Genomic DNA, 27,859 nt, shown 5'->3' with positions numbered 1-27,859 from the left:
TACTTGTGTGGCACTAAATCAAAAGCCTTGTTAAACTTTAGTCATGCACATCAGTTAATTCATCTTCAATCTGTATATTATAAATTCAATTTTCCAACAGATTTGTCAAATATGATTTTCCTTACCAAAAGTATGCATCAACTCGACACAATGCTATTGTTTTCCAAGTGCCTGGCATCGCTTCCTTGATAAGATAAACATTTTTCCAACTACGAATGTCAGACTAACTGCTTTGCAGTTCCTTGTTTTTCTTTTTTTTTTAAGTTAGGGTTATTTTTGCTACTTTATAATTTATGGAAACAATAATAGAACCTGTAGAATAAAGGAAGATGACAACCAGTTGCTGTACTGCAACATTCTCCATTGTCACCTCCACCAAACGGTCTCCGTTCAGAATTAAATTCCTGGTTTCAGATTGAACAAAATCACTGTCTTTATATACAAATATTCTCACATGTCCCCAAGCTATCAGATCACGAAATAACCCTTTCTCTTTACACAATACCAGATTTTAAATAGCCTATTCTCTTGGTGATTCCTCAACCCATTGGAGCGGAAGGCCACCTTTGATTCACTACATAAATTCATCTTACCTCTGATTACTGCTGATTCTGTTTTCCAAGTGTATGCAGATACATATTTTCCCCTGATTACGTTATAGCTGATATCATACGCAGCTTTACTTTCTTTGTTTATGTTCCACCCTCTCCCCTCCATCTCCATGATTGTCTGCAGTTTACATATGTACATCATACAAACTACATACAACACTCAGATGTTTTTCTGACCATTGTTGTTTCTCAGCTCCACTTCCAACTGGTTTTACTATCCGGTTTTTTGAACTAAGATATTTATTTTCTATGATATTTTATCTTTTTTTAAGCAATTACCCCACCTGTTTCATGTTTCCTCTTTTCTGAAAATACACTGAAATGTTTAATTTCTGATCTTGGTCACTTTGCAACCTTATCTCTGATGGGTTTTACATTGACCCATTTTTGTGTGCCATTAAATCACATACTTGTTATTAATTTTAATTCCTATACACCTTAGCAATTAAATGCACTGTACCTTCCTGAATGACAATGCATTCTCCAACTTTCTGATTTTCCCCCACCAGAATCCTCCCACTCCCCCAATACTATTTAGTCTTTACTACCCTAGTTATTGAATTTGGGTGGCTATTTGTTCCATCCCAAGAAAAACTTCCTGAAACTGCTGTTAACCCCTTCCTTACAGGTCCGTGTTCCATGAATAAGCGAGTTCGGTATTCCGACTGCGCATGCCCAGGTCATAGGTCACTTGCTATAAACAGTCTCGGCAGCAGTGGTGCTGCGTTGTGTGCAGGCTTGCGATTTGTCCGTGGTCGGGGTCGGGTCTGGCTCTCCGGCCACTGTTGAGTTGTGCTGGGCCGTCCCCGTCCCCTCCCGGGTGTCCCGTCCCGTCCAGAGGTGTCTGGGGTGGCCTTGGGCTGGCGGGGCGACCCGGACTTGCAGCCAGCGCTGCTGCGCTGGCTCCAGCTCGGCTTTGCCTGTCCCATCGAGTTGTCCGGCAGTCCTCCATCTCCATCCCCCTCCCCTCAGTCCAACACCGAGATTCTACTGAAGATGGGCCGCCGCCGGCCCTGCTCGAAGACGGGCGACTCGGAGCCACTGCTGCTGGAGTCGTCCTGGTCGGAGAGAGAGTCTGCAGATGGGATCCTGCCGGCCATGGGCAGGTCTGGCGCCCACTGCTGGTGATGGTGGTGCTGGCAGCAGCAGCAACCTCCTCCCCCTCCAGCCCTAAGCCCAGAGTCCGGGCCAACTCCAACTCCAGGTCGGGGCTGAAAGCCGCCCACAGCGCAGCCCAGTCGAGCGCCGGGCTGGAGGTGGCAGAGCCCAGGCTGGCTCTTTGGCGCAGGCGAGGCCGGGGCCCTCGCTTCTCCTCGGGGTTGAGGATGAAGTGGCAGCGGGGACCGTAGGGGCAGAAGCCGGTGGTGTGGAAGGTGCGGCACGGCTCCGTCTTGTACTTGGGTTGGCGGCTGAAGGAGTGCAGCTTGGCCAGGCCGTGGGCAAACTGGCACTTGTCGCCATAGCGGCCCATCGGGGAGGGGGTTCCTCTGGAGTTGGAGCGGGGTTGGGCTGGAGTTGGTGCTGGCTGTGGGCCTGGGGGCCGGTGTCCCATCGGTCCGGACGTCTCGAGTGGGGGGGGGTGGGGGGCGAGGGAGGACGGACGGTCCAGTGGCGGTTCGGCAGCGCTTGCAGCATGGGGACCTGGGTTCGATCCAGGCGCGGGTCTGTGTGCGTGCAGCTGCCGAGAATGTCTCTCTGCTGGTCCAGTCTACCCCCCCCCCCCGCCAGTCTCCCACTCGCATCTACCCCCTCTATCTGCCCCCTGACAAATACAAGCTTGAAAACAGACAAAAATTCAGACCCGAACTACACTCACTGTATCTACAGCGCTTCGTTCGATTTTTCTTTATAGCATTTACTCTTTATAGCATTAGACTTTAAATCACACATTCAGTATTCTGAATTTTATACCAAATTGCACACGTGGTAATCCAGACATTATCACCTTTGTCATTTGGACCCCTGCTGTCTATATCTCTTAAACAGAATTTCATCCTTTGTCCCATTTTTGTCATTGGTTTCTACAACCACAAGATCATTTCCTATCAGCTCGGAGGAGGCAAGTTTAACCCTTGCACTGGGCGGACAGGACACCTTTCAGGATGCAGTCACATCGACAACAGTTTTTGTAACCCCCCCCCCCCCCCCCCCCCACCCTCATGTCTGCTCCCCGTATATACAATCTCCTTTATCACTATATTTATTTTTGGTTTGAAAGGTCAGATGATCAGTTGCTCATCCACTCCGCACTCTCTGCTCCCTCCTTGACAGGCTGTAAGACCTTTACCTTTAGACAGGTACAGCACTGGGTCTCCTACAATTGGACTTTCTGAACCCCTATACCTGTGTCAATTACATTCACTTTCCTGTCCATGTTGACCTACCAATTCTACAATACTTTATCGAGGGGAATAACATTTCCCATCCTGATACATTAGTGTTCAAATCTGAGACTTCAGTTCATCAATTTTGAGCCAAAGCTTTTCAAGATTTATACAGTTACTACTGACTGTCTGACAGTACGTGGACAGACTTGGATTGTTTTCTCTGAAATCCTGGTGGTTGGGGGGAGACCTGAAAGAAGTATATACATTTATGAGAGGCATAGATAGGGTAGACAGTTAGATTATTTTTCTTCAGGGTCGAAAAAAGCAAATACGAGTGGGCATATGTTTAATGTGAGAGGGGCAAAGTTTAAAGGAGATGTGTGGGTGTGTGATCACATTGTGCTCGATAAAGCGACGCGCTAACGGTAACATTTTTACATATTCCAATAGAGATTTATCCCGTGGAGTCCAAAATCGCCTTATCTGAAACATTCATGCATTATTTCTCGAGTTATTAATCAAAATGTTCAAATATCTGAAAAAACTGTCACAATGGATCTGCGTGCTTCCGTCTTGGATCTGCACGCTGCGAGTTACGTCCACCCCCACCTCTCCCTTCCCCCCCCCCCCCCCCCCCCCGCCGTTATTCAAAAATGCAGCCCTTTCACCCCCCCTCACCTCCCCCTCCTCCTCCCCCTCCTCTCCTCCCCCCTCCTCTCCTCCCCCCCTCCTCTGCACCCCCCCCCCCTCTGCCCCATCCTCCTCTCCCCCCCCCCCCCTCCTCTCCGTCCTCCCACCCATTATTCAAAAGGCGCTCGGGGGTCGCTTTCTCTCGGCTCCTCAGTCGGCTCCTCTCTCTTCCCCCCCCCCGCTGGCCTCTCTCTTCCCCCCAGACCTCTCTTCCACCCCCCCCCCCCCCCCCCCCCTCCACATTTTTCCAAGAGTGGAAATGTCATAGATCGGAGGGCATAGTTTTATGGTGAGAGGGACAAAGTTTAAAGGAGATGAGCAGGGCAAGTCAAGTTTTTTATTTACACAGAGGGTGAAGAGTGTCTGGAATGTGTTGCCAGGAATGGTGGTGGAGGCAGATATGACAATGACGTTTAAGAGAGCCGCATGGATATGCAGGGAATAGAAGGGATATGGACCATGTGCAGGCAGATGAGATCAGTTTAACTTGGCATCATGTTTGGTACAGACATTATGGTCTTAAAGGGCATGTTCCTGGCTATGTAAGAGGCCTGAACCATTAGAAATTTGTTGTTCACAGTGTGTGGCCTGCCTTGGTCACAACATGAGGTCCTCATACTTGTCTGTTATTAATTGATTGGATCATAGGCGTCCACAATCCCTCTCTCCCCCAAGGCATTGCTAAAAAAACACCTATTTTACAATTTTCCATAATACAAAGCCACGTTATCAAAGAGCGCGAGCTGAAAGAAAAGTTGCTTCATGACGCATCACATCCTTCAGGAAGCGCAAGTTGTTTATTTATTTACTTTTATTCCACATAAATGCCATAACAGCAGGTTTTATTCTGCATATCAAATTATTCCTGGTAATTAGTGCATTTGGTAAGGGCAAATTTCCATAAACTGAATGGGTGTTACATGGTAGCCTGTGCTCTCCTGACAAATCAGAGTGTGGCTTGTGCTTGAAAGAAAGCTGAGGAAACATTGAAGTAGTTGGGTGGAAGTGCTTGGGGACACTGAGCAGGAAGAAAGCATCGACAGGGCAGCAGAGGAGCACTGGAGACCGTAAGAAACTAGGAAAGCATAAAATGATGAGGGCAAGGCACAATGAAAATGAACACAAGATACCAAGCCCCATGAGGTTAAAAGGAATGCAGGAGGGAGATAGTGCTAATAAACACAAAAGCAATAGTAATCTTTGAACAGAAAAATACTTTTCTATTAATAGGAAACGTGCAAAGGAAACATAAATAGCCTTCAAATTATTTGCATTGTCAGTCTGACCCATCTCAGATAAACTATACCTGCTGGCCAACTCTAACTGTAATATAACTCCCTCATGCCTGGACTCCCTTACAAGAAAAAAATAGTTTACTTCCTTGGAAATCCTTCAAACATTTTAAACACTTTAATCCAGTCTTCTATATCAAAGGAATGCAAGACTACCTATGTGACCTTGAATTTTAATTTAATTCTTTTAGCCAATTTGGTCATTTTGGTCAATGTGTGCTTGACCCCCTCCTCAGAGGATGTTCTGAAGATGTGGAGCCAGAAGATTGAGCCTGAAGATACAGCATGAATGTTCTGTCAAGCACAACTTCCTTCTGGTCCCTTCAGAGGATCAACCCATTTGAGTGTGATTGGAACCTCAAAATTCTGTTTAGAAAAGTATTCAGTTTATCTTTCTGATTATATTCTGAGGGAAAATCAGATCCAAAGGGTCAATATACAGTACATCTATACACTGCCTGCTTACCCTGTGTGGTGTGCTGTGAACTGGCTTCCAAATAACGCTTCTGTGGCTCATCCCTTCCACATCCCACTCACTGATCAGCTCTGCACGGTTCAACACACGCGTTTTTCACTCAATGGCGTCATTGCTGTCGCCACCTAACCTTCTATCCTGTTGGTTAACTCAGTCTCACTGTTGTTTCATTCTTTCAGATGTCTACCTTCGACGGGAATGCAAGCCGTCGCTACAGTACTTCCACCTCTCGAGCCGTAAGGCCCTGTTTCCCTCTCTCTCGCTCCAATGTAGCTTCCAGCTCCTGACACAATCTTCAACTGCATGGAAAGTGACACTGGTTATTTTGCATGGTGCCAAGGGTGTCAAAAAGAAAGTCCCAGTCACAATGTTGAGGCTGCAACACTGGCATGAGTGCAAAACAGTGACAGCCAGCTTGTTGTATTTTCAAATATCTTCATGAACTTGCTCCCAACCCCCCCATTTCTTATTTCAATAATTTTCCAGCCAACAACATGAGAATCTCTGCACTTCTTTAATGGTTCCCTCTTGATCATTATCATCGTTAATCATTCCGTCATTGGTGGCTCAGCTTTCAGCGCATTGACTTTCTGGATTTCCATCTCTAAACTCTAGTCTTTTCACAATTCTCAATTAATTTAATGTCTGACTGAACTTTTGATTGTCTGCCTTTGTCTGCATTGTGACTTGGTGTAAAATGTTATTTCTCAGCGCTTCTATGAAACACATAGTGACCGTTTATTATGTTAGGTGCAATGTACAGTCTGGGACAGACTGCAGTGGACAACTGAAGGTGGATTTAGGAGACGGAGTATGAATGTAAAGGGCTCCATGATGTACATTTGTGTGGAGTAGGATCTACAATGTATGGTTGTAGTTGTGGAGAAAGCAGAATTATTGGGAGAAGGCAAACACCACAGGAACTGGAGAGGGCAGCATGGATGGGATCCAAAATCTGGGTGGATTGCACCTTTCCTGATTTGATACCAGAGGCTCAAGACCTTTTTGCCTAATTTTTTAATAATATGTGGCCAGTTTCAAATTGGGCTCTTCACTGGCTCCTCTGGAAGTATGTTTGTACAGGGGTAGATGGGATGAGTTTAGTCGCAGAAACTGAGAGGTGTACCACTCCTCATTAATCTATCAATCATTGAGGAACAGCGCATGTTTTTTTTTTGTCTCTTTGGAAGCACTGTCGTAAACTGTCCCAAAATGCTTTCCATCTAATCCCCTCGCTTTCTGTCTTTTCCTCCACTCTTCCTTTTGACTAGCCCTCAGAATACAACTGTGTACTTGGCTCCAGTTCCCGCACATCATCTCGCGCAAGCTCAGCTCGAGCAAGTCCAGTGGTGAGGACGATCTTGCTTGCTCTCTGTCTATAAACTGTACACATTTTTGTGTAACTCGTTTCCATTCTTCTCATTCATGACCTCAACAGTAACATTTATTTTGTAAAGACAATATGATCATAGTTTTCCCAGTCTATGAAAGCCAGCTGTGATCTTAGATTCTGCTTCTGTGAAACATTGGTCTTGACTCATATGTCAGTTTTGCTCTGAATATGTTGCTAACAAATATAACTCACCACTCTGCAAGACTCTCATGGTCAAACTGACAAAAATGGTGCAGGCAAATGGAAAAGGTTATTAATTGATCAACACAGAATGGGCTCTATTTTTTTTTTTTTTTTTTAGCTTGGTTTATTATTGTTACGTGTATCGAGATACTGTGGAAAGCTTTTTTCTTGCATACTATCCGGTCAACAAAAAGACTACACATGATTACAATCAAGCTGTCCATAGTGTACAGATCTAGAATAAAGGGTATATCATTTAGTCCAAGACAAAGTCCGATTAAAGGTAGTTCAAAGGTCTCCATGGGGTAGATGACCACTCTAGCTGGTAAGAGGACACCCCATATTTGGTAGTTTTATGTGTGGCAGAAGTTCCTCTCTCCTGTGTATTAACAAGGGCTAAAGGTCTGTAATCCACTAGAGCCCTTGAGGGAACAGTTCTTGCAATATAACAATATAGTTAATAGTCATAGATATACAGTGCCCTCCATAATGTTTGGGACAAAGATGCATCATTTATTTATTTGCCTCTGTACTCCACAATTTGAGATTTGTAATAGAAAAAAATTGCATGCGTTTAAATAATATAATAATAATAATATATCTTTTATTGTCATTGCACGTCAGTGCAACGAGATTTAGTGTGCAGCTCCACTGATGTACAAGAAAGGTAAATAAATACAATACATAAATAAGCAAGCTGAATTGATTGACGTGACCATCTGAGGGAGACTGTCCAAAGGGAGTGGGTGGGGGGGCACTCATTAGGGCCGGTTCAGAGCCGCTATAGCTCTTGGGATAAAACTGTTCCTGAGTCTAGAGGTTCGGGCGTAGAAGGCCTTGTAACGTCTGCCGGAGGGAAGTAGTTGAAACAGACCGTGGCAGGGGTGTGATGAGTCCTTATGGATGCTGAGGGCCTTCCTGAGGCACCGCGTGTGGTAGATGCCCTCCAAGGCTGGTAGCTCTGTCCCGATGATCCGCTGCGCTCTGTTGACGACGCGCTGAAAAGCTCTCCTCTCCGCCTCCGTGCAGCTGAGATACCACACAGAGATGCCATACGTTAGTATGCTCTCTGTGGTGCAGCGGTAGAACGTTGTCAGCAGCTGTTGGGGCAGACCAGTCTTTTTTAATGTCCTCAGGAAGAACAGTCGTTGCTGTGCCTTCTTGACCAGCGCGGCGGTGTTTGTGGACCATGTGGGGTCTTCTGAAATGTGAGTGCCCAGAAACTTAAAGCTGGACACTCTCTCCACACTTTCCCCGTAAATGGAGATTGGGGCGTATTCTCCAGAATGGGACCTCCTGAAGTCAATAATCAGCTCCTTGGTCTTGGAGGTGTTTAGTGCCAAGTTGTTATTGGCGCACCAGTCCGCCAGGTTCTGCACCTCCGCTCTGTAGTTTGTTTCATCACCGTTGGTGATCAGCCCAATCACTGTTGTGTCGTCTGCAAACTTCACGATGGTGTTGGTGTCGAATGCAGGGACACAGTCGTGAGTGAAGAGGGAGCAGAGCATGGGGCTTAGTACACAACCCTGTGGTGTGCCGGTGCTCAGGGTGATGGTGGAGGACAGGTGCGGGCCCAGTCTCGCTGCCTGCGGTCGCTCCGTGAGAAAGTTCAGGATCCAAGCGCATATCGGTGAGCTGAGGCCTAGCTGGTGGAGTTTGGTGGTGAGCTTGGTGGGGATGACCGTATTGAATGCAGAGCTATAGTCAATGAAGAGCATCCTCACATACGTGCCCTGTCTGTCCAGGTGAGTCAGGACAGTGTGAAGGGCCAGAAAGATGGCATCCTCTGTCGATCTATTTGCCCTGTATGCAAATTGATGGGAGTCCAGTGAGGCAGGGATGCTGGATTTAATATGGGAGAGGACCAGCCTTTCGAAGCACTTCATGGGGATTGCACATGCACATGGGAAATGCACATTGTCAGATTTTATTAAAGGGTATTTTTATACATTTTGGTTTCACAATGTAGAAATTACAGCTGTGTTTATACATAGTCCCCCCCATTTCAGGGCACCATAATGTTTGAGACACATGGGTTCTTCCGTGGTGCTTCCGGCTGCGGCACGGCAGGTACTTTAAAACTTTGACCGCCGGCCTGCGGCCTACACCAGCCTGAAGCCGCGGTCTCTGGTTGGGAAGAGCCGATCCTGGACTCACATGGACTTTGACTTTGTCCCTTACCATCTGGACGCCCGCAGCAACGGCTGTGGAGGGTGGTGGTCCCGACCACGGGGGAAAATGGAGGAGGACTGGCCAAGCTCTGTGCCTTCCACCACAGTGATGAATGCTGTGGTGGATGTTTGTGTAAAATTTTAATGTGGTTGTGTTCTTTATTATTGTACCGCTGCTGGCAACCCAAATACCACCGACCTTGGTTGTGTGGCAATAAAATTATTTCTATTTCTATTCTATTTCTATTTCACAGGTGTTTGTAATTGCCCAGTTGTATTTAATTGTCTCCTTCATGAGAGAGCTTCCTGAGAGAGCTCTCAGCACCTAGTCTTTCCTTCAGTCATTCCATCACCTTTGGAAACTTTTATTGCTGTTTATCAACATGAGGACGGGGTGGGAGATTGCAACCTTCACTTGGTCCACCCTGTTTCGACGAATGCAATCAACCTGGCGTGCACAAACAGAAGATCAAACAGAACAAGTTGTCTTACAACTTTAGGCTGTGCAAACATCACAGACTGTGATGTCTGTGATGTCTTTGCAATCAATGTAACAGAAACTCGTGCATGAGCCTCGTGAATGTAAGGTATTCTCGTCTGAGGTAAGGCTTAGTTGTGACTGGCACAAAGGACAGGTCCACACCGGGTTTGTGTTCCAGAGCAAGAGCCCGTTTATTCTGCAATCACTGCCTTTTATCTTGAAAGTCACTTGACCTCAGTCACGAGGCTCATGCACGAGTTTCTGTTACATTGATTGCAAAGACATCACAGACATCACAATACGCAAAAAGAAGAACATGAGGACCAAAGTTGTGCCAATAAAAGTCAAAGAAGCCATTATGAGACTGAGAAACAAGAATAAAACTGTTAGAGACATCAGCCAAACCTTAGGCTTACCAAAATCAACTGTTTGGAACATTATTAAGAAGACAAAGAGCACTGGTGAGCTTACTAATCGCAAAGGGACTGGCAGGCCAAGGAAGACCGCCACAGCTAATGACAGAAGAACTCTCTCTATAATAAAGAAAAATCCCCAAACATCTGTCCAACAGATCAGAAACACTCTTCAGGTGTGGAATTGTCAATGACCACTGTCTTAACTTATATCAGAGTGATGGCAAGAGCAAAGTATGGAGGAGAGAATCCAAAGCATATCACCTCATCTGTAAAACACGATGGTGGGGTTGTTATGGCCTGGGCATGTATGGCTGCTGAAGGTAATGGCTCATTTATCTTCATTGATGATTCAACTGCTGATGGTAGCAGCATAATGAATTCTGAAGTGTATAGACACATCCGATCTGCTCAAGTTCAAACAAATGCCTCAAAACTATTGGCCGGCGGTTCATTCTACAGCAAGACAATGATCCCAAACATACTTCTAAAGCAACAACTGTTTTTCAAAGCTAAAATATGGTCAAATCTTGAGTGGCTAAGTCAATCACCTGATCTGAACCCAATTGAGCATGCTGTTTATATGCTGAAGAGAAAACTGAAGGGAGACTAGCCCCCAAAACAAGTATAATCTAAAGATGGCTACAATACAGGCCTGGCAGAGCATCATCAGAGAAGACACCCAGCAACTGGTGATGTCCATGAATCGTAGACTTCAAGCAGTCATTGCATGCAAAGGATATGCAACAAAATACTAAACATGACTACTTTCATTAACATGACATTGCTGTGTGCCAAACATTATGGTGCCCTGAAATGGGGAATTATATATAAACACTGCTGTAATTTCTACATGGTGAAACCAAAATGTATGAAAATGGCCTTTATTAAAATCTGACAATGTGCACTTTAACCACATGAGATTTTTTCTATTACAAATCTCAAATTGTGGAGTACAGAGGCAAATAAATAAATGATGGGTCTTTGTGCCAAACATTATGCAGCGCACTGTAACATGTCACTGGTGCAGGACCAGTGAGTCTAGGTTAGTCACCATACTGGTACAATGCTTAGATGACATAGACCTCACATTATCCAACAGTGCATTGCAATACTGAGGGACACAGGTCTCCCTTTTACAACTGGTACGGAATTGGCATATAGTAATTACTATCACAATTGGATTAATGCATATAAATCTCTCTGTATAGTTGTTGTATTTGTGGGTGCATGACTGTCCTATGGATATACTGACGGGGACAAGACTGTCACTATATTAAACCGTGGTGCAGTACTGTTTGGTACAGGCATGTTGCTGCATTACATTGGGATGTAATACAGGAGGGTACAGGACTGCTGCATAACTCTGTTATTTGATACAAATACATCGATAGATGCTCCTGAACACATCATCAGTGATGTAACCTGGGGTCATTGGGTGTTTCGGGTCTTTCAACATCAGACACCCTCACCCAGGCGACCCAGCCGTGGTTGATCAGACCACGACTTGTGTTCAGGTGGCATTCGCTCCTCCCCATGGACCCCCTCTCCTGATCCAGAGCCATCTTGAGGCCTTCTCCGCTGCCTCTGTGGTGTTCTTGAGGGCCCTTCTCCTCGCCACTCCGTTGATGCCCAGTGCACTCAAGGCTTTGTAGAGCGATTGCCCTGCAAAACCTCTGCAGCCAACCTCGATGGGCATACACCTTGCCTTCCAGCCCTGCTTGCGGCAGTCTATGACCAGCTTTTCATACTTGATCATCTTCCTCTCGTGGGCCTCCTCCAGACGGTCCTCCCACGGCACAGTCAGTTCCAACAAGACGATGTTTTTGGTCGCCTCTGAGACCAGGAGGATATCTGGCCTCAGGTTGGTCGTGGCAATGTGCTGTGGGAACTTCAGCTGTTTCACCAGGTCTACGGAAAGCTGCCAGTCCTGCGCAGTCGCCAGGATTCCTAACGGATTCCTGGCTGCTGTGGTTCTTGGCAGCTGCACTCCGGCCTTCACGAAGGTGATCATCTGGGTGGTGGGGCGTTCTCGGCTGCAGCTGCTGATTCCCATGCTGATGGCTTCTGCAATGGGTTTGAGAACCTGGTCGTGACGCCATGTGTACCGGCCCTGCCCAAGAGCCTTTGGGCAACAGCTCAGGGTGTGTTCCAACGTCCCCTTGCCTGAGCATTGCGGGCAATCTGGAGATTCCGCTTTGCCCCAGATGAAGAGGTTCGATGGGCTGGGCAGGACATCATACACTGCCTGGACCAGGAACTTGATGCATTGTGGTTCAGCCCGCCAGAGCTCAGTCCATGTGACTTTTCGGTCCATGGCCTGCTCCCACCTTGTCCAGGCTCCCTGCTGCCTCAATCCAACTGCTCTGGTACACCTCTCCTCCTCCACCACTGCCCTCACTTCCTCCTGCACCAGCCTGCGCCTCTCCTTCCCCTTGGCCTTGTCAAACTGGGTAGATGGGAAGATTCCCAGGCCTGCTCTTCCCCGAGTCACTGCTCCCACCAGGACTCTGTGGCGTATCCGGGACTCTGCTTGCAGCACGGCTTCGCCGGCTCTCCACTTCCTCCCAGTTTTCACCTTCACCCCTGCTTGAGCCACCTTGGGGTCGCTGGAGTCCCTGCACAGCATCACCTCTCTGGCCCGAGTCACCTTGAACTCCTCCTCCAGGGACTTCAGGGGCAGCTGGAGCTTGGTGTTATTTCCGTAAAGGGCGATGCTGCTAAGGCTCCTGGGCAGTCCCCAGCCACCTTCTGAGAAAGCTGCTGACTTTCCTCTCCAATCTCTCTACGATGGATATTGGGACTTCGTAGACAAGCAGTGGCCAGAGTATCCTTGGCAGGATACCATGCTGGTAAATCCATGCTTTGAACTGCCAGGGAAGCCCTGACCGGTCCACCTGCTCTCAATCCAACTCTCCAGCTCCTGACAGGTTGCCTGGACAGACGCTGTATCCTTCAGGCTGCTGTTAAACACCTTGCCAAGACTCTTCACTGGCCTTTCGGAGACAGTTGGGATTGGTGTCCCTTCGATGCTGAAGCGGAACCTGTCCATGACCTTGCCCTTCTTCAGCACCAGTGACCTTGATTTTCCTGGCTTAAACCTCATCCTTGCCCATCCAATCAGTTTCTCCAACCCCTGCAGGATCCACCTGCCTCCTGGCACTGACTCAGTGGTGACAGTCAGGTCGTCCATGAAGGCTCTGATTGGTGGTTGGCGCATTCCTGACTTGGTCCGAGGGCCCCGGCACTCTGGCTCAGCAGACTTGACGATCATGTTCATCGCCAAGGCAAAAAGGATCACAGAGATGGTACAGCCTGTGATGATCCCAACCTCCAGTCTGTGCCACTGATGTTACTGACCCTGATGAGACTCTCATGCTGAACTGGTTGTAATAGTGATACTGATTGGTACAGGCATGTTGCTGCATTACATTGGGATGTAATACAGGAGGGTACAGGACTGCTGCATAACTCTGTTATAGTATTGGTGGTGGCATGATTGTTAATGTCTATCAATTGAGTAGAGTACTAGAGGGTGTCTCACTACATAGCACATTGAAAATATAAATGGATATACCTTTTATTGGCGGTGAACGGTCTCATCTCAAAATGTTGATTGTCCATTTCCCTCCACAAATTCTGTCTGACCCATTTAGTTCCCCCAGCAGTTTACCTTTTGCAGTGTATTTCATTGTCTAACAATGATACAAATCTGTCACAATAACACTTGGCAGAGGTCTATTATTCATGGTGGGAATAATTTGTGTTAAAGTGGTATAATTTAGTGTTGTGACATATTCTAACAGATTAAGCATGATTTGCTACTCCGAAAGTGAAAAAACAAATTGAGAAGATTATGCGTGAGCAGTACATGCTGTATTTTTTAATACATTTCCAACAAAGGATACTAAGTCAAATTGGCTACACTCACTCATTTCTATTGGCTTCTCTTTCTCTGTTTTTTCCCTGCCTCTCTCCCTAACTCTCTTCACTCCTTTTCCTGCCCCTCTCCTCTCCCTCCCTCCCTCTCTTTCCTCCTCTCAGTCCCTCTCCTTCCCCCATCCCCACTTCCCCCAGCCCCGCTTCTTCCCCCTCTCACTCCTGGTCCACTCATCTTACTTAGATCTTGAAATGTGGTCATTGTCTTGATATTGACATTTTGTTTAAATGACACAAACTGTGATTAATGTGACTTAATAGGTGCAATCTCACAATAGATTATATGGCTACACTCTGCTACATGATTTGTGAAAATGATTGCATTGATGGTCAATGTTTTTTCTAAACCTCTTTCCTCTGTTTCTATCCTTCAGGTGGAGGAGAAGTTGGACAAGGATTTTACAGAGAAGGTGAGGAACTTACTGCAAGTTTCCTAAATTGTCCTCAACTGTCCTGTTTAATGGATCCATTGATACATGCCATGACATGTCCTCAGAAATCTGCTCAAAAGGCAGAAAATGTTGGATATAGTGGGCCAGGAACCATCAGTGGATTGAGAATTGAGATTTAATGTTTTAGATAATTAAACTTGCTTCAGATCTAGGAACATCTAAAAATGTTTTATGTGCATAAGAACGGGAGGGGTGGATAAGGAAAGGATATGTCAATGTAAGCCAAGAGAAAAAGAATGGTAGTGGAAGTGTGGGGGAGGCTTAATTGCAGATGATCACTTCAAGAGTGCTGCACTGAGGTCCAGCGGAGTATCCGCCTGTCTCTGGGATCCTAAGACAGACGCAAAAGGCTGAAGTAACTCAGCGGGTCAGGCAGCATCTCTAGAGAAAAGGAATAGGTGCCATTTTGTGTCGAGACCCTTGTCTCTGGGATCCTCCCTGTTAGTGTTAGCATAGTTCTGGAGGACTGGGACTCTTGCCTGAGTAGAGGTAGAAACCTGATCTCAACCGCTGTGCTTCCACTGCAATGCCATTGCCTGGCACAAGAGCAAGTGGAGGCCAGATCATGGCTGCACACACTCCCAAGAGAATGTGGATGTGTTCTCCAGTCACCAAGTATGTTCCTAAACATCTGTGTTTTCAGCACCATTCTGGAGATGAAACAGGAGTTCCTATTCCTCTCCTCCCTGACCAACGAGACAGGTATCTTCCATGTGGAACACACCTCAAATCTGTCCATTCACAGTGTCAGGGTTTGAGCTAGTGCGCTGCGGGGACAGGTCCACTGGTGACATGTGCTTCATTTCTTCTGAATAGGCAGAGCCTGAATCTGTGGCTCATCAGATTCAGTAGGCTGTGGCAAGGCCAGCCTTCCCCATGTGGTCCTCTGCAGTCTGCATCTTTTTGCCATTACTGACTCTGGTACTTGTGTCAGATCAATACGTTTATGATGAAACTAATCACTCATGATTGGTTATCAGTCCTGGAGCGTTTTGGGTCGAGACCCTTCTATAGACATGAAGAGGAATGCAGAGAAATGGGAGAGAGACTGTGTACAAGGGGAAATGGGCAAAGCACCAGCGACAAACAGAGAGAGGCATGGGGAGTGGAGGAAGAGAGTGTGACGGACATGGAGAGACAAAGATGTGGAACGATAACGGAGAGACAGGATGGGAGAGGGAGAATAGAGATTGAAATGGATTTGGTGTGTGCTGGATGGAAAGGCATTTGCACAGTGAATAGTCGTGTAAAAGGTGCAAATGTAATGAAGATGGTACTAAATGCTAAAGATGCAACTTTATAAATCTGACAAGATTAAGATCTTACTTGCAGTATTGGTCTGCATTGCATGGGATATTGCTTCCGCAGATACCGCCTTTACAATCTTCTGCCAATAGTGTCTGCATGTAGCCTGAACGGACCAATTGACTTTTTGCACATAAAGCATCCTTGCTGTATAAATATTGTCCACCAGCCTCCCCCGATCCCACTGAATAATCCTGTGGCCATAACTCCTTACATCTAGGATAACAGCTGCAAATATCTTCAAGTAATGAGCTCTCTCCAGTGAAGTAGTATTTGTATTATGCATGTATACCTTTAAGAAGTGGCTTATGAGGTCACAGTTGCTTGACTAAGTGCTGACAGCTGCAAGCTATTCAGAGAATTCTTAAATAGTATGCACAGAATCAATCTTTTTTTGAAACATGCAATAGAAAATCTTGACCTGTTTCAAACGTTTGAAAGCTGCATTAGTGAGAAGTGCTTTATTGTATTAATGCCAAACAAGACCCATGGAACTGCATTGGGAATTACAAGCATAGTTATTGGCCTTGCACTGCAGAATACTCTGGCCCATGTGGCTTTATTGGCTAACTGGTATACTTTTTATTTCAGGGATCCCGAGCAGCTTCAAGCCTCTCTGCAGCTACCCTTGCCTCCTTGGGGGGGACCTCATCAAGGCGAGGTAGTGGGGAGACCACCACCTCAATAGACACGGAAGGCTCCATTCGAGAAATTAAGGTAAAGTGTGTACTGGAAGAGTGTAGGAAAGGAAAAAGGTCACTTAAGTGCTGGTATCGCCAGGGAAACATCCAATTGGAACACAGATATAAAATTTATTGGAAAATGCACACATTTCCTAAATGCGCCTTTAAGTTCATGGTGGAGATTAAGAAATCTCTTTTCACCAGAAAGTAATAGGGTTCTGGATGACAGCTGGAAAGAGTGGTAGCGACAGAGATATTTAAAGAATACTTGAGTCATGACCGTCTTCAAAAGAGGAGACAAATCCAAATGTGCAAACAGGGAAAGTCATTGCCAGGGTCCTCCTCATCCACTTCTTCACCATCGCAAAAGAGCACGATTCTTCGCTACATGACAACTCCAAGGAAAACACAGGGAGCAGGACAAACAAATCTATATGGTCTTTTTCAACCTTAATAATGCCAGTGATATCATCAGAGTACAGGAATGAGATTCAAAGCTTAGTAAAATAGTGTCAATACTACAATTACACCCTCATTGTCAGCAAGATAAAGAAGCTAGTCTTCAGAGCTGACTTCAGAAAAAAGAGGTGTTGTACATCAACGGTGCTGAAATGGGGATGGTCTCGAGTTTCCAGTTGCTGGGCATAAATAACGGCAACAATCTGTCTTGGTCCAACCACATTGATGCTACGGCCAAGAAAGCACACCCACACCTCTATTTCCTCAGAAGTCTAAAAAAATTTAGCATGTCTCTAATGACTTACCAATTTCTACAGATACACTGTAGAAAGATGTTATCGGAATGCATCACAACTTAGTTTGTCAACTGCTCTGCCACGATGGCAAGAATCCATCACATAAACCAGCCTCCCATCCCATCAATCTGCACTTCACACAGGCACTGGAAAGCAGCCAACATAATCAAGATCCACTTACACCCCAGTCATTCCCTCTTCCCTCCTAGGGCAGAAGATACAAGAGCTTGAATGGACGTACTAGAATCAAGTTCTTCCGTGCTGTTATCAGACTACTGAATGGTTCACTCATAAACTAAAAGTATAGTCCCAATCTCCCAATCATACTTTACTGTGCCCCTTGCACCTTCCGAATCTGCATTTTCTCTGCAGCTGTAACGGTGTACACAATATTCTGCACTCTAAATATTTTTCTCTTTGGACCACCTGATTATACTCCTGTGTGGTATGATTTGACTGGATAGCACACAAACACAGTTTTTTCATTATGTCTCGGTACATGTGACAATAATAAATCAATATCAATTAAGCACAACTGAAGACCCTCAAATTTGGCTGTGCACAGAAATTCATCTTCTACCTATATATGTTTTATGAACCTCTGGGATGATGTTCAACCCATGGTGACGACACTCTACTAATGTCACCCGAACCTTCAGTAGACAAGCTGCAGTGTACAGATGATATTTGTATTCATGTGTGCTAGGAGACTGAGTTCCAAGTCATCGTCCATTCATTTATTAAAGCTTATGGGAGGATGTTCTTCACACTCAATATTCACAATAAAGGTCCTCTATCAATCTGCCCCTGACAATATTTCCGCTATCAACTTGTCCCTGGCACTGAACAATAAAGATTCATGGCAAGAAAATGGAAAATGTGGATCCCTTCCCATAACTCAGGAACCACCTCTCAATGTTGGCAGACATCAATGATGAAATTCATCACCACTTTCAATGCCCTGGAATGCACTTGGTCCATTGACAAAAAAGATTTTTCAACCAATCAATCAATCAGTTTTATTCATCACATGCACAATAAAGTGCAGTGAAATGAATTTGCCAGCAGCGGTACAATAAAAAAAAACACAATACATAATAAAATTAAACACAAACATCCACCACAGCATTCTTCACTGTGGTGGAAGGCACAAAGTACAGTCAGTCCTCTTCCATTGTTCACCCGTGGTCGGAGCCATAAACCTCCGTAGTCGCCGCTACGTACGGCCCGATGTACAGGCCCCCTCGTCGGGATGGTTGAAACTCTGACGTCGGGACGGTCGAACACACTCCACAGCTTGGAGGTCCCGAATTGGCGCTTTCCTACCGGAGGCCATGGCTTCAGGATGTTGTAGGCCGCAGGCCGGCGGTCAGAGCCCTTCTCTGGCTGTCCCCGGTGAGGGAACCCAGGCTCCAGATGGCAAGTCCACACCGTGCCCGTGGCTAGAAGCTCCGCAGGCCACGGCTTCAGGATGTTATCGGCCGCGGGCTGGCGGTCGGAGCTCTTCTCTGGTGATCCTTAGCGAGGGGTCCCAGGTTCCGGACGCCGCGCTCGCGGCTAGAAGCTCCGCAGACCGCGGCTTCAGGCTGTAACAGTCTGCGGGCCAGCGATCTGAGCACTCCCTTCTGGCAACCCCGCTCTGTGATGAAAAGTCCACGCTGTGCCCGCTGCTGAACCTCCGGGCCCGACTCCGGGAAAGACCGCACCAATCCATGGTGTTAGGCTGCGAAGGAGGCGACATGGAAAAAGTCGCCTCTCCGTGGAGGAGGCGACCAAAAGCGGTTCCCCCCGTACCCCCCCTCCCCCCCCCCCCCACAAGACACACCAAGAGACTAAAACACACATTTGGGCACACTAAAAAACACAAAAAAGTAGAAATTACGAACACGCTGCTGACAGGGCGCCCCCACTGATTATAACACAATTGATGAATTAACCATATAACCATATAACAATTACAGCACGGAAACAGGCCATCTCGGCCCTACAAGTCCGTGCCGAACAATCTTTTTCCCTTAGTCCCACCTGCCTGCACTCATACCATAACCCTCCATTCCCTTCTCATCCATATGCCTATCCAATTTATTCTTAAATGATACCAACGAACCTGCCGCCACCACTTCCACTGGAAGCTCATTCCACACCGCTACCACTCTGAGTAAAGAAGTTCCCCCTCATGTTACCCCTAAACTTCTGTCCCTTAATTCTGAAGTCATGTCCTCTTGTTTGAATCTTCCCTATTCTCAAAGGGAAAAGCTTGATCACATCAACTCTGTCTATCCCTCTCATCATTTTAAAGACCTCTATCAAGTCCCCCCTTAACCTTCTGCGCTCCAGAGAATAAAGACCTAACTTATTCAACCTATCTCTGTAACTTAGTTGTTGAAACCCAGGCAGCATTCTAGTAAATCTCCTCTGTACTCTCTCTATTTTGTTGACATCCTTCCTATAATTGGGCGACCAAAATTGTACACCATACTCCAGATTTGGTCTCACCAATGCCTTGTACAATTTTAACATTACATCCCAGCTTCTATATTCAATGCTCTGATTTATAAAGGCTAGCATACCAAAAGCTTTCTTTACCACCCTATCTATATGAGATTCCACCTTCAAGGAACTATGCACGGTTATTCCCAGATCCCTCTGTTCAACTGTATTCTTCAATTCCCTACTATTTGTATTACACAGGTTAAATGTGTTTTATGCAATTTTGATTGGGTCCAGAGGAGCACCTAAAAGTTACTTTGGAAATTGACAAGCAGAAGAAAAACTGCCTTAAAAAAAAAGCAGTCTACATTTCTATGTAACCTGCCCACAGTAATTAAACACCATTGTCTGTTTAGTCAGTTTCACCGCAGGCAGCTGTTGATATTGAGAAGCAATCGCTTCTATTTACACGTGCAATTATTCCGTATTAAGCAATGAACATAGTCTTTAGTATTTTTAGCTTATAAAAATTAATTTATTGCTGTTGAAAAGATCTTTATTTTTGAAAATCCTGCAGTGGGAAAAAATATGTTATTGCAAAGTCTGACATCTCTCTCCCCTACTGACACAATTGTTTCAATAACACAATTTTGTAAAGCAGAGTTTCATAGGAACCCAACTATTGTGTTATAACGAAACTATCTGTACCAGATAAACAGAAGTAAAGATTTGAGAATTCACTTCGAATCTCCTTGGAAAAGATGCAACCCCCGCACTGAATTTTGGAAATCCATTGAGAGAAATTGTATTCAGCCTTGTGTCCATGCATCAGGAGCATAGAATCCTTGTGTAAATAGCAAAAAAGAGTGCACCACCTCACAAACACCTCATGTTACCACCATGTCAGCTACCACCTTCCCCATCTGTAGAAGAATCTAGTTTGAACAATGGCCTCATCGGTCACCTCAAAACCCAGAAAGCGAGTGGAAGCAAGTTATCCACAATCTCAATCAACTGCCCAAGTAGGTAAAGACTTTGACATGTACTTAAAGTTATGCAGGAAGGTAAGATTTAGCTGATTCGCTTTATTTTCACTGGTACAGATACCATGGGCTGAATGGCTTCCAATCTTATAAATGTTCCATGTTTCACCCTGTCTCATTTCCTTCAGTATTATTTTTATTTTCCTTTCTCTCATTGCAGGTTTATCTCTGTATCTTTTTAGATGTTGTTTTTCATCTGCCTCTAATTGTATTTCTTTCTTCCTGTTATGCTCCATGTCTCTGACCCTGTGTTGTTATCATTCCGTTTCTCTTCCTCTCTCTTTTACTCTTTGTGATTTTGCTTTTGTCTGGAACTCTTCCTTATTCTTAACCATTCTTATCTCCTTCTTTCTCTTTTTTGCTCTCTTGCCTGCTCTTTCTATCTGTTTTCTGAGTTTGTATCTCTTGAATTTCTTCCTGTTTTCAACTCTTTGGTATCTGCCTCCTTTCTATCCATCTACCCACTTCTCTCTGTTCTCACGGCTGTCCAATTTTCCCACCAACAGGAAATCTTTGAATTAAAGGACCAGATACAGGATGTAGAAGGAAAGTACATGGAGGGGTTGAAGGAGCTGAAGGTATCTAGTTTGGGAGTGAGTGTGAGCCCCTACCCCAGTGGTGCTTAGTTGCCTAAGTATTGACATGATGCTAATCAATATGGTTCAGTTCCTACTGATCTCCTTCCATCTTACCAGATTCCAATTAACAGCATGGACAGGACTGAATGCTTTCAGCCTTTCACCCATTATTTAAATTCTAACCAGTTCATTCTTGTGCTTATTCTTTTTCTAATCTTTCCTCCTCTGGATCACTCACCCTTTCCACCAGCACCTTTGCCCCCATCCCTCACCAGCAATCAAGTGTTCCATGCACTTGCCCACCAAACCTGGCTGCGTTGAGAGGGTTTGAATCTGCTAACCCAGGGATGGGTTAATTCACCGGTTTTCTTTCTACATGTGAAGTGACTCTAGTTACTGGTGTTGTCTGTGTTCTCTCACATATGCTGAGATTAATACCTCCTCTCGCCAGCAATGCTCCTCGGCCCTCTCATGATGTATTTATTTTTTCAGGCAGACTTTGTCCTGGTCCCGGTGCAATACACCACCATTCCAAGCTAAATGAAAGTTGACCCAAACGTTGACTGTCCATTCCCTCGTCCCTAACAAAGAGAATGAGGCAGGAAACAACATTTAAATAAACTATTTTATCCATTTGCTGCCTGATCCACTGAGTTCCTCGAGCTGCTACCTTTCCTATAAATTCATGCATCTGCAATCTCTTTTGCCTCCTTTGCTAACTCTGCCCATTCTGGATTTGAACAATAACAGTGATGCTTGCTGCTCCTCTGACAAATTTTTTCTCTTCCCTATTTAGGACTCGTTGATGGAGGTTGAGGAGAAGTACAAAAAGGCTATGGTATCAAACGCACAGCTAGACAACGAAAAGGCCAATCTGATGTACCAGGTGGACACTTTGAGGGAAGATCTGCTGGGGCTGGAAGAACAGTTAGCAGAGATGCACAGGGGACATGAGGAAAAGTCCAAGGTAAGTAGATGAGGTGTCCAGCATCTTAGGCCAATTACAGCAGATTGCAGCTCTTAGAGTGGATGAACCTTTTATTCTGTCCCATAATCTTGACATTGCAGGATGGCACAGCTGGTAGAGCTGCTGCCTCACAGCACCAGAGATCTGGGTTTGATCCTGACATTGGGTGCTTTCTGTGTGGAGTTTGCATGTTCTCCCTGTGACAGCATGGGTTTCCTCCAGGTGCTCTGGTTTCCTCCCACATCGTAACAACGCGTGGGTCTGTAGGTTAATCAGCCTCCGTAACAATTGCTTCTAATATGTAGGGACTGGACAAGTGTGAACAGGGGATCAATGGTTGGACACGGTGGGTGGAAGGGCCTGTTTCTATTCTGTATCTCCAAACTAAACTATGCGGGAGAATCACCTGTAAAGATCTCTGTTCTCACCAAGTTGGTGGCAGAGTTTTAAGATTGTTTTGAATAGGGACACGTCTGGATGTTGGGGGAAGGTACTTAATTTGGCATGGCAGATGACAATATAATTAGGCAGGAGCTAAAGAGGGTGGATTGAGATCTCTGCTGTTTGTGATAGATATAAATGATCTAGATGTACGGGATTCACACTGACTTGGTTGTATGGATTCAGAACTGGCATATTTGACCTAGACGTAATAATGTAGATGGGTGGAGGAGTTGCAGACATTGTGGAAGGCTGTCAGATCATACAGCGGGATATCGATCTGCTGCAGAAATGGGTGGAGAAATGGCAGATGGAGTTTAACCCAAGAAACTGTGAGGTGTTGTACTTTGAGACATTGGATGTAAGGAGAGAGTATACAGTTAATGGTAAAACCCTTAACAACATTGATGTGCAGAAGGATCTTGGTGTCCAAGTTCACAGCTCACTGAAGGTAGCAGCACAATAGATGGTAAAGAAGGCGTATGGTATGCTTGCCTTCATTGCTAGGGACACTGAATAAAAGAGTGAGGAATTCCGAGTGCAGCTCTGTAGGGATTTGGCTAGGCATTTTGAGTATTGCATGCAGTTCTGGTCGCTCTATTACAAGAGAGATGTGGAGGCTTTGGAGAGGGTGCAACGGAGGTTTACTGGAAAGCTGCCTGGATTAGAGGGTTGTAGCTTCAGGGAGAGATTGCATGGATTGTTTTCTCTGGTACATCGGAGGTTAAGTGGAGATGATTTAAATATACAAAATTATGAGAGGCATCAATTGGGTAAAATATAGTAGAAACTAGACCAAGTGCAGACCCATTGGGTCTGTTCCCCCAACGTGCGGTTGTGGGGGGGGAGGGGTAGGCGGCACGTAGCGTCACACACACTAACGATCCCCCCCCCCCCGCACTCACGCTAATTACCCCCTTGATATTATATTAATATTATTAATTTGCTCCTTTTACCCCATAACCACCCTATCTACTGACGCATAGCCCCCAACGCAGTCACATCTAGAGTGGGGCGGGGGGCGGGCGGGGGTAGAGAGTGAGGGCAGAGAGAGATGGGGCAGAGACAGAGAGAGAGACAGAGACACAGAGAGAGGGGCAAGAGGGATAGGGGGGTGGAGAGCAGGATAAGAGGGAGGGTGGGTGAGGGGGGAAAGGTGGGGGAGGAGGGGAGGAGAGAGGGAGGGTGAGAGTGAGGGGGACAGTGAGGGGGTGCTGAGAGGGGGGTGAGGTGGGGTGCAGGGAGGGGGGAGGGTGGAGGGAAGAGGGTAGGGTGTGTGGAGGGGAGGGGGTTTAGGGGAGGGAGGGAGGGTGGGGGAGGGGAGAGAAGGGGTGGGAGAGGAGAGGGGGAGAGGAGAGGGGGGGGAGAGGAGGGGAGGGGGAGAGGAGGGAGAGAGGAGAGGGGGGGGAGAGGGCGGTGGGAGGAGAGGGGGGGGGAGAACCTAAAAAACATTTTAGAACCAAAAAAGACACATTCTGCAAGCATTGTAGAACCAAAAGAGACACTTTTTGCAAACATTTTAGAACCAATAAACACTTTTTGCAAACATTTTAGAACAAATAGACACATTCTGCAAGCGTTTTAGAACCACTAAGGACACTTACATTTGAGTAGACGTGTTCAGTGTTATTCACAGCTCAGAGAAACGTGACCTTCTGCCTTCCTCCAGCTTGCAGACACTGATTGAGGCACACCACTTCCTGGTTTTATAGTCCCTCCCCCCTGCCGCCAGCAGGGGCAGCAGAGAGAATGGGAAATTTTGTAAAATCATTAATATCTCTGTCATTTTTCATCGACGGGAAAAATCCTTGGCACACATACGGCGGAGGGGGGCTCTAAGCAAGATGGCCAAAAATGACGGCCGTAGGTGGCGGCGTTCTCTCGGACATCGCAGCACAGATGGCCAAAACCGGTCAAGAACAGACATTTAGTAATATAGATATCCAACGCTAGAGGGCGTAGCTATAAGGTGAGAGGCAGAACGTTTAATGTAGTGTGCAGAGCAAGTTTTTTTATACAGAGCCTGGAACGCATTGTCAGGGGTGGTGGTGGAGACAGATACAATAGCAGCGTTGAAGAGGCTTTTAGATAAGCATATGGAAATGCAGAGAATAAAGCAATATGGATCTGGTACAGGCAGATGAAATCAGTTTATCTAGGCATCATGTTCAAAAAGGAACTGCAGATGCTGGAATATCGAAGGTACACAAAATTGCTGGGGAAACTCAGCGGGTGCAGCAGCATCTATGGAGCGAAGGAAATAGGCGACGTTTTGGGCCGAAACCCTTCTTCAGACTGATGGGGGGTGGGGGGGGGGAGAAGGAAGGAAAAGGGGAGGAGGAGGAGGAGCCCGAGGGCGGGCGGATGGGAGGGTGGGAGGAGACAGCTAGAGGGTTAAGGAAGGGGAGGAGACAGCAAGGGCTAGCAAAATTGGGAGAATTCAATGTTAATGCCATCCGGACGCAAGGTCCCCAGACGGAATATGAGGGACCTCAAAGATTGTGGACCCAAAGGCTGTACTATGATACAAATCCCCATCCTGTCAGTGTGCAGAGCCACAGATATCCCTGTCCTTTCCCATCACCCTGCTTTCTTTTATGGTTTGTGTGGAGATCCATGGACGTAGGTCCTGCCTTCCTCACTTATTACTCACATTGTTCTGGGTTCTCTATGATGAGTTATTGGCTGGAGTGTTATCTGTGGACAATATTCACCATGATTTCTGGGATTGTAGATCAGTTTTCTACAACGGCCCTGCTCATTGAAGTTGTAACACCTCACTTTCTCCTTTCGCTAGGAACTGGAGAGACAAAAACATGCTTATTGCATCTTGCAACATCAGTTTGAAGAAATGAAGGAGACCCTTCAAGAAAGGGAAGAGATGTTAACGGTAAGTGAATTGGTACAGCCACCCGAGACAGCCAGCTGCAAAGCTCCAACCACCGGCCACCACTGAGAGGCAGCAGTAGCATTGTAGCTCATGGAGGATCTTAGCCATGCCAAGGTCCAGGTTTCTCTAGGATTCGCCAAGCTTGTTTAACCCATCTAATTGTTCATGAATGTTATTTGGTTGTTTTTGGTGTGTTATAAATGTTGTACATTTTGTGTGGATAGGGTTAGCCACCTCCATTTCATGTGAAGACTGATCACTTGGCTGCAATATCATAGCAACCAGATGTACAGTTACTGCAGTAGCACTTTGTTTCAACTTAATACTAGACCAAGTGGGATCGGTTGGGTCCCTGTCACACGGGAAGCCTGGTCCCCCCAATTAATCCCATTCCCCAACGTAATTTTCCACCACTCCCCGGCCCCCCCCCCCCCCCCCCCCAGCACTGGACTTAAAAAAACATCCAATTGCACTTCCCCTGCCTCCCCCAGCGCTTCCAATTCCAATTCCACTTCCCCTGGCCCCTTCCAACTTGGTGGAAGCACAGAGTGTTCCTGGATTGCAACTTTGTATGGAAGTTTGTTGTAAGCTGGGGCTACAAGGATTTAACAGTAAAAATCTTGTAAAGTTGGTGTGGTTCCCCAACTCAACCTGTTGCCGAACGTAAGATTCCAGCAGTCCCCTGCCTCCCCCAGCACTGGATTAAAAAAAAATTTCCAATTGCTCTTCCCCAATTGCAATACCAATTCACCATCCCCCTCCTGTCCTGCCAGGAGCTGGAGTAAGTGTTGTATGCTGGTAATATTGTTGCAAATGTCAGGTGGAGGTCTTTCCCATTCAGGTGAAAAGTTGGTGGAAGCACAGTGTGTTCCTGTACTGCAACTTTGTATCTGAGTTTGTTGGAAGCTGGCAGGAAGGATTTTAACAGTAAAAATCTTGTTAAAGTTGGCTTTTTTTATACCTTTAAATATCAATAACATGAAATATAACATCAAATCTGAAGGAAAGTTGATTAGACTGACGACGGGAAAAAGCTGAGTAAGATTCTGCAAATGTTTAGTGCTACCATGTACCGTTTTGGCAAAAATACAATCGCACAGACAGACACACACATAGAAACAAGACGAGACTTTTAATAATATACTAGACCAAGTGCAGACCCGTTGGGTCTGTTTCCCCAACGGCGTTTTGCAGGGGGGGGGGAGGGGGGGCTGCGGCATCAAACTCATATTAACCAACCCCCAAACACACAGGTGGGGGGAGGGGGGGGGGAGAGGAGGTGGAGGAAATGGGACAGATTTGGGAGGGAAAGGAGAGCGGGGTAGGGGGTGAGAGAGGGAGATGGGGAGAGAGATGTGGGGGAGGGGGAGGATGGGGAGGGAGGGGAGGAGGGAGGGAGGGGGAGAGGGGGGGGGGAGAGAGGGGAAAGAGTGGGGAGGGAGAGTGGAGGGGGAAGGGGGAGAGGTGGAAGAGTGGGGAGGGAGGTGGAGAGGGGTAGGGGGAGTGATGGAAGAGGGACAGAGGGGTAGGAGGAAGGGGGTGGCGTAGAGAGGGAAGGGGATAGAGGGATGGGTGGGAGGGGGTGCGGAGAGGGAAACATAGAACCATTGAAATTAAGTGCAGGAGTAGGCCATTCGGCCCTTCGAGCCTGCACCACCATTCAATATGATCGTGGCTGATCATCCAACTCAGTATCCTGTACCTGCCTTCTCTCCATACCCCCTGATCCCTTTAGCCACAAGGACCACATCTAACTCCCTCTTAAATACAGCCAATGAACAGGCCTCAACTACCTTCTGTGCCAGTGAATTCCAGAGATTCACCACTCTCTGTGTGAAAAATGTTTTTCTCATCTCAGTCCTAAAAGATTTACCTCTTATCCTTAAACTGTGACCCCTTGTTCTGGACTTCCCCAACATCTGGAACAATCTTCCTGCATCTAGCCTGTCCAACCCCTTAAGAATTTTGTAAGTTTCTATAAGATACCCCCTCAATCTTCTAAATTCTAGCATGTACAAGCCGAGTCTATCCAGTCTTTCGTCATATGAAAGTCCTGACAACCCAGGAATTAGTCTGGTGAACCTTCTCTGTACTCCCTCTATGGCAACAATGTATTTGAACATTGGGCATTGTGACATCACACAATGGAACGTTCACCAAGTGCTTGTGCTCCTGCAAAGGCATATGTAAATGGATCCATTCCGATTGGACATCTGTGAGCATAGGGCATTGTGACATCACACGATGGAACGTTCACCAGGGGCTGGGGCTGGTGATGCTTCTATGGGTGAGAAGCCAGTTTATTTTTGAAATATTGGGGGGGGGGGGGTGAAGGATTTG

General features: G+C 46.3%; 1 protein-coding gene across 24 annotated transcripts in view; it reads left to right on the top strand.

Annotated features, from left to right (window-relative positions):
• The window catches only part of lrrfip1 (LRR binding FLII interacting protein 1), a 147,119-nt gene that overhangs the window by 85,840 nt on the left and 33,420 nt on the right, over positions 1-27,859 (top strand). For 15 of the 24 annotated variants that reach the window (XM_033024304.1, XM_033024305.1, XM_033024306.1 and 12 more), the window contains 7 exons: positions 5,575-5,631; positions 6,667-6,744; positions 14,350-14,385; positions 16,324-16,449; positions 21,150-21,221; positions 22,018-22,188; positions 25,427-25,519. In XM_033024304.1, coding sequence (XP_032880195.1) covers positions 5,575-5,631; positions 6,667-6,744; positions 14,350-14,385; positions 16,324-16,449; positions 21,150-21,221; positions 22,018-22,188; positions 25,427-25,519 — 633 coding nt within the window. The remainder of the gene's footprint in view (positions 1-5,574; positions 5,632-6,666; positions 6,745-14,349; positions 14,386-16,323; positions 16,450-21,149; positions 21,222-22,017; positions 22,189-25,426; positions 25,520-27,859) is intronic. The other 9 variants (XM_033024301.1, XM_033024298.1, XM_033024297.1 and 6 more) reach the window with 3 other exon arrangements.

This window comes from Amblyraja radiata, chromosome 7 (genome assembly GCF_010909765.2).
Source record: "Amblyraja radiata isolate CabotCenter1 chromosome 7, sAmbRad1.1.pri, whole genome shotgun sequence".
In the NCBI taxonomy this organism is placed as follows: domain Eukaryota; kingdom Metazoa; phylum Chordata; class Chondrichthyes; order Rajiformes; family Rajidae; genus Amblyraja; species Amblyraja radiata.
This window is presented reverse-complemented; position numbering and strand designations above follow the sequence as displayed.